At 30.1% G+C, this 7,013-nt stretch overlaps 1 protein-coding gene and 1 pseudogene across 1 annotated transcript; one reads left to right on the plus strand and one right to left on the minus strand.

Moving 5' to 3' along the window:
* Positions 1 to 662: 662 nt before the first annotated feature.
* LOC129305342 (uncharacterized) lies at positions 663 to 2,874 on the minus strand. Its single transcript, XM_054945396.1, has 3 exons — positions 2,824 to 2,874; positions 966 to 1,229; positions 663 to 861 (listed from the first exon to the last, which is right to left on the minus strand). Exons 1-3 carry the CDS (start codon positions 2,872 to 2,874, stop codon positions 817 to 819), a joined length of 360 nt encoding a protein of 119 aa, XP_054801371.1. The 3' UTR covers positions 663 to 816.
* Positions 2,875 to 4,153: 1,279 nt separating this feature from the next.
* Positions 4,154 to 5,329, plus strand: LOC129305344 (BRASSINOSTEROID INSENSITIVE 1-associated receptor kinase 1-like; annotated as a pseudogene).
* Positions 5,330 to 7,013: the final 1,684 nt, after the last annotated feature.

Raw genomic sequence — 7,013 nt, forward strand, 5'->3', positions numbered from 1 at the left:
AAATTATTAGATATTATATCTACAATAAATGTTTTGGTAATTTCCTTCTTAATATAAATTATCATTAAATTAGTAAAAATTTTATTATCCTTATAAGTATTAAATGATTTAAATACATAATTGAAATCTAAATTTTTATTCAATATAATAAACTCTATTACTTGCTTATTGAATTTATTATTTAATTCTTTTAATTAATAATCGTAGCAAATAAATATATTAACACATTAATAATGCTCAATTTTTATATATGTCAATGAGATTAAATTATATCAGAATAAAAATCATTCATATCATAAATTTCAATAGCTTGATTATTTTAAAAAGTAAGTTTTTCTAGAAGAACATCTTTATCAAACTTTTTAACTTTTAAATAAGTAATTTCATAATAGATATCAAGCACATAGCATTCAATATATTTTAAATTTTTTTTTATAATATTTAAAAAGTTTGTTAATAATAATTCTCATAATTTTTTTATTAAATATAAAATGAAAGTAAAATAAAATGACACTAATATTTTAAAAGCATGTATAATATTATTTTGTTAAAAATAAATAAATCTTATAATAATCATATCTTGAAACTACTAAAATATAGTTGCTTTGTAAATATATAAAAAATTACATATATAATTTAAATAAAAATTCTATCTTATATTTCATGACCTAATGTATCAATCTATGAGAGTTAAAAAAACATAACTTTTACGTTTTACTACTAAAAATTTAAAAAGTCACGGAGCCGTCTGCCGGTCCCTCTCTCCACCCCTGCTCGCACAGGTTCATCAACAAAGAAGGCTCAAAAATTCTCATCTTAATCACCAATAACAGCAGAGGAGGGAAAAAAAACAAGAGGCCGCTGACAGAAGGAGAGGAGAAGACAAGATTACAGCTGAACAAGGAAGAGGGAAAACAGAGCACTACTCAAAAGTCAAAAGAGAGGAAAGAGAACAGAATCAGCACCAGATTAAGCTCGCGACCATTACCACTAGCTCCGGCAACCTGATTTCCTCCACCCATCAGCAATGCGAATGTGAACGCCGAGGATAGAGCAGCAAACAAGAAAGACAAACAAAGATGGGAAGCACGAAGGAGAGCCTGGCATTGCACAGCAGCGACGAGTCTCCACTTTCGCCGGCGATGAGGATAGGACGGTGGTGAGGAAGACGATGGACTGGGATTTTTGGGTCTGAAGTTCAAAGCCACAGGAACGAAATTTTTGGCTCCCTATTCACAGCTCCGTACGCGTTTTATTGGGAAAGGAGATAAGTAGCAAAGTAATCAGAAGGAAGGGCAAAATGATAATTTCCGAGGAACAAAAATAAAATCTCACTTTCCATCATAGGATTCAAACTCGGAACTGATAAATGAGTTACATGCACATTTCTATTATTAAAAGACACTCTAAACAAATTATTATATATTTATTTTTATTTTATTTATCAAGGTTATTACAATAATGATGTTTTTCCTTAATCATTGAAATAAAATTTGTAATTAAATATTACAATATGTTGTTACAAATCCCATAATCTTAAAGGTTTAAACACCGAATGTCATAAAAGAGATTTGCAACTGTGAAAGGTAATTTTGTCGTAGTCTTGAAAACTAAAGGCTTATGGACATTTATGTCACGTAGAGAAGTAATGGAAATTCTCCATACTCAGAATACCTTGTGCTATGATCATGTATGTCCAATGCTCGAATTGACTATTAGAGGCAACAATGTTTTGCCATGTATGAGAATTGGGTATAACATGGCAATTAGTCATTCAAGCTAATGGCTATGAATTTATTGAATATAAATGACAAAATTGGTTATGGAACCAAAATGGCACAAGGCATGTGAAGGAAAACTTTCGAAAAGTTACAATGCAAATAATTATTGCAAATTCAAGAAATATCTACAAGCCTAGACGATTACAAGATGTTAAATTGCTATATTTGTCGAAGCAATTAACTTTATTATGGTATTCGTTTGCATATTTGTCAATTGCAATTCATTTTAGTGGCAGAGCCAGGATCTTGGATCAGGGGCGAAATTATTTACATATTCATAATTTAAAAAAAATAACAAAAATTATTTAATAATTGCATATCTTATAAATTTTTTCTACATGGTTTTATGTTTTGAAATTGTTAAACAATTAGCTCATTGTCAATGTTTTTAAATATATATTTTTTAATATAAGTCACGAGATAATCATTCATCCATAGATTCCCCATTTGATTGTACAACCGAATTTTTACAAACTTTATAATATAAAAGGGTCTTTTAACTACTGTTGTGGCAATAGATAACACCATTGTTAATTTTAAGAACAAGTAAACTAATGGATAAATAATGTGTTTTTTAGTTTCAACTAATTTTTTCACAAATTTGTTTTGAGATTTCAAACGATGCGGGAGAGATTATTTTTTTCTTATTTTCTTATAGGTTTAATGAATGTTAATTTTTTATAAAATAATATTACTATTTGGGTATATTGAAATTGTAGGCTAAAATTTATTAGGCTTTTGAGTTAAAAAAATTAATTTTGAATCTTAGTTAAAAAATAATATGAAATGATTTAAAATGTAAAATATAAAAAAGAGGTAGTATAAAATATAAATACCTATGCCCCATTCTTATGTAAATAATTTTTTTCATTTGAGGGGCCCACATGTGGCTCCACCACTGATTCATTCATTATGATTCTTAACATTAGTCATGATTGTCTTTAAAGTAATTGATGCATATGCTATAATTATTTATTTTAGTTAATTTTATAAACAATATGATATTTTTAATAAATGAAAGGAAAACTTAACTACTCATTGCCTCAGGCAGTAAACGTTCTCTTGCAGTAATAGCATTGACGGATAAGTTCATGAGATTTATGTGAATATGTTATATGTAGGTTCTTGAAGAATTACACAATTAATTTGTTCATGAAGAACTAATTTAAATATATTTTTCATTTATACGGGTGAAATAATAGTGAAATCCCATAGATATAATTCAAAAAGGAAAATATTTCTCTCATTTGAATAGGTGCAAAAGAAATTATTGGCATTGTATGTATAATATAATTGATAAAGGCTCCAGAAGAGCTATATCATGGTTTATTATTCGAAAAACAAATTCTAATATTGATAACATGTTTCATTTGAATTTGCTAAATTTTAAAGATATTCACTAAAATGAATATTATATTGAAGTTATAGATAAAAAAAAATATATACCGTAACCATAAGTTACCAATGATTGAGAATAATATTACAATAAACCTGAAATTTATTTAACCAAATGCATGTATTGATTGGCATAATCAGTTAAATCATCCCAATTCATAATGATGCAGAATATTATGAAGGATTTGCATTGGCATTTATCAAAGAAGTAGATGATTCTTTATAAATTAATGGCTAACATATTACATAGATCATGAATTTTTATGTGCTGCTTGGTCTAAGAAAGAATTAAATATCAGAACATCACTAGCTATGATTGAGATTGCATCCGTGTAAATTTGAAATTTATCAAATACATATACACATATATATGGGCCCATGCTGAGGCACTTATGAATATGAGAGGTGCATCTTTAAAATGGTGACTTGAGTGTTTATCATCAATTTGCAGCTTGAAGCTTTTGAATTTGTTCAAATAATTACATAGAAGGCAAAAGTTCCAATTTTCCAATCAATATGTTGCTAGTGATCGTTCCTCAAGCTTTCAATGATTATACGCTTAGTTAAAGCATATTTAATGGAATTATATATAAAAATCATTTATGAAAGCCTCCATAAGTATCAATATGAGAACAAAATCCCCATTCTAGAGTTGGGATAATTGACCTTACATACTTCAACACTTAAATGCATTAAGTCAACAAAGTATTATAAATTCTCCCACTTTAATTGACTTTTGGTTAGGAGTGAGAAATTTTTCATCTTAGAATTTTTAAATGTGCAATACCTAATATTGTTGTTCCACCATGCTCCATATATTATTCATAAAAAGTTAGCATTGCTTGTACTCATAATTGAACCCCGTATATGTTTCCCATAAAAGGAAACCTTGTATTTCCCTTTCAAGTAATATAATATTCTTGTTAATTTTAATGTCAAACTCATTCATTGTTTGTCTTGATTTATTTTAATGAAATATGAATTATGCAATTCTTAGTAGTGATTTGGCACTAAGATGCAAACACAGTATCTCAAAAAAAACAAAAACAAAAATAAAATCTTACTGTTAATATTTGAACTTGTAGTTTCATATTGAGTATGTGTTTATGCACATTGGGTTTATCCTCTATTATCTTCTAATGTCCTAGACCGCCCGGAAACAAGACCCCCACTTGAATGGCCTGTTCGGAAGAGGATTTCACCGGGAGCTGCTAGGGGCCTTGCTTATTTGCATGACCATTGTGATCCAAAGACCATTCACCGTGATGTTAAAGCTGCAAATATATTATTGGATGGAGAATATGAAGCAGTTGTTGGGGACTTTGGCTTGGCAAAACTAATGAATTACAAAGACACTTACGTTACCACTGCTGTGCGTGGTACAGTTGGGCACATTGCACCGGAATACCTCTCCACCGGAAAGTCTTCAGAGAAGACTGATGTTTTTGATTATGTTGTGATGCTTCTTTAACTAATAACCGGACAGAGGGCTTTCGATCTTGCAAGACTCGCCAATGATGATGATGTCATGTTACTTGATTGGGTATGTTTTCTTTTTTTCCTTTTCTCATAACCATATCACTAACATTTATACGGGGCAATCAGCATAACAATGCCATTCTCAATATTTCCAAAGATTTCCTAATAATTGAAGAAAGCACTGTTCTTTACGAATAATTGTCTTGTACAATCTTATATGTTTGGTTGAGTTAGATTGCTACTTTAAATGTTAATGGGGTTGAAGCTGCAGAACCAATGAAGGATACCTTAAGTAGAGAGAATCTGGACACATACCCTTTTCCTCTTTCCATGATTTGGCAACCTGACATGCTCTGGATGCAGGTGAGATGGCTAAAGCCAAGAGATTGGAAACACTAGTGGATGCTGATTTGGAGGGTAAATATGATGAAGAAGAGGTGGAGCAACTAATCCAAGTGGCCTTGCTCTGCGCGCAAAGCTCGGCCAAGGAACGGCCAAAGATGTCTGAGGTGGTGAGGATGCTTGAAGGCGATGGTTTGGCTGAAAAGTGGGATCAATGGCAGAAAGATGAGATGTACAGGCGAGATAATCAAACTCCTCTCCCTCATGCTAATTGGCCGATTGTGGACTCAGGTTCACATATCCCCCCAGATGAACTGTCTGGTCCCAGGTGATCTTCTCAACCTTAATTAGTACAGTTAAGTATCTACACAATCCTTTCGTGCCTATAGAAGATGGCTCAAGCCATTTGGAAGTGATAGTACTCAGAAAGAACGTTATAGCATTTGATTTTCACAGTAGGTCGTTTGTCTTCCTTTTGAATTATGCTGTCCAGATAAAATCAAATCCCCCATTGATTATAAGGTGATTGTTGAAAGGAATGTATCATTGGGACTCTAGTCCACAAGTGACCATCACTTGTATTATATGTATTAAAAATTAGTGTAGATCATGGAAAATAAATGAAAGTCTGTCTTCCCTTTCAAAATTCAGGCACACAAAAAATGATGTAGATTTTGGGTTGGATTTAAGGGTGTGAGTTTTAAATTTCTTACATTAAATATGCTTAAGGATAATATACCTCATCAAAATAGCTTATGCCATTTAGTTAAATATTTTTTAAGCTTATATATTTATGATTTATCTTTTAATATTTAGATGTGAGATTTTTTTTTATGTTTTAATATTTCCTCTGCTACTTTTTTTTTTAATTTTCTTCTTCTTTTTTCTTGAGCTTGTACTTTTTTTGTCTCAAAGACCTTAAATATATTTAATTTTTTCTTTTTTCTTCTCCTTCTCTCTTTTTTTTATTTTTTTTCCTTCTTACTCTCCCCTCTCCCTCTCTCATTTGTTTGTCCCTGATTGGTTGGCTCATGATACCATTGAATTTCTTATATTAAGTATACTTAAGGATAACACACTCTACCAAATAAGTTAAGTAATTTGGTTAGATACTTTTTAAACTTGTATATTTTGTGATTTATTTTTTAATCTTTAAATATGAGACTTCTTTTATATTTGAATAATGAGACGAGGCTATGTTTCATAAAATGTGAATAAAAAAAATATTACAAAATAATCAATTCTCTCAACAAAATGTGTGAATATATATCTCAGTGACCATCCTTAGTGGCTTGAATGGCTTGGGCCAGACCAAGTTGGTCAGACTCTCATGTAGTCTATGTATATCTAAATATTTTTATGCAGTGAATTTAAACTTTATAGATGAAAACAAGTTAAGGAAAGCTCTTATTATTTGGGTCTCGTAATATTTAAATTTGGATTAGATGATGGATTGTAAGATTGGATCTCATGCAATGAGTTAGATGTGCGGGGCTCAAATGGCACTAATAATTACAAAAAAGGATAAATTTATTATATAATTAAAAATTAAAAATAAACAACACCATAAAAGTGTTCGTATTATAATTACCCTTAAACACTGCATAAATTTTGGATTCTAGATATTTTTATAAAGGAAAAAAATGGGAGGGAAAGGACACTCAAAAAAATCAATTGTTTAGGTTGCAAAATAGTTTGGTAAAAAATGTCACACCCCAAAGTAAGGTGTGACTGACATAAAATATGTATAGAAAACCCATATCCTATAAGCCTTAATTCAAAAAACTCCTAATTTAATACTTTAATTTTGATAATAATAAGATTAGAAATTCTTACCATGCTACAAAACCTTCCCAAATTTTCTATAACAACAAATTTATAATAATTCAGCAATAAGAAGCTTTGCTCCTTAACAATAAACAATTAACGTATGTAATAGGTCAAAATTCTATCTATAATTCTATATATAATCAAATAAGAGCACATGAAGTAGATTATAAAATAATACTTAAGCTC

The sequence above is a fragment of the Prosopis cineraria genome, unplaced genomic scaffold (genome assembly GCF_029017545.1).
Source record: "Prosopis cineraria cultivar Desert tree isolate PC_DT_omini unplaced genomic scaffold, ASM2901754v1 PC3, whole genome shotgun sequence".
In the NCBI taxonomy this organism is placed as follows: domain Eukaryota; kingdom Viridiplantae; phylum Streptophyta; class Magnoliopsida; order Fabales; family Fabaceae; genus Prosopis; species Prosopis cineraria.

Coding starts and splice junctions, on each gene's coding strand:
- LOC129305342 (XM_054945396.1), bottom strand. CDS start 2,874: ATGAACTTATCCGTCAATGCTATTACTGCAAGAGAACGTTTACTGCCT. Junction 1,230..2,823: donor GAGAACGTTTACTGCCTGAG/GCAATGAGTAGT, acceptor AGCTGTGAATAG/GGAGCCAAAAATTTCGTTCC. Junction 862..965: donor ATGGTCGCGAGCTTAATCTG/GTGCTGATTCTG, acceptor TCCTTCTGTCAG/CGGCCTCTTGTTTTTTTTCC.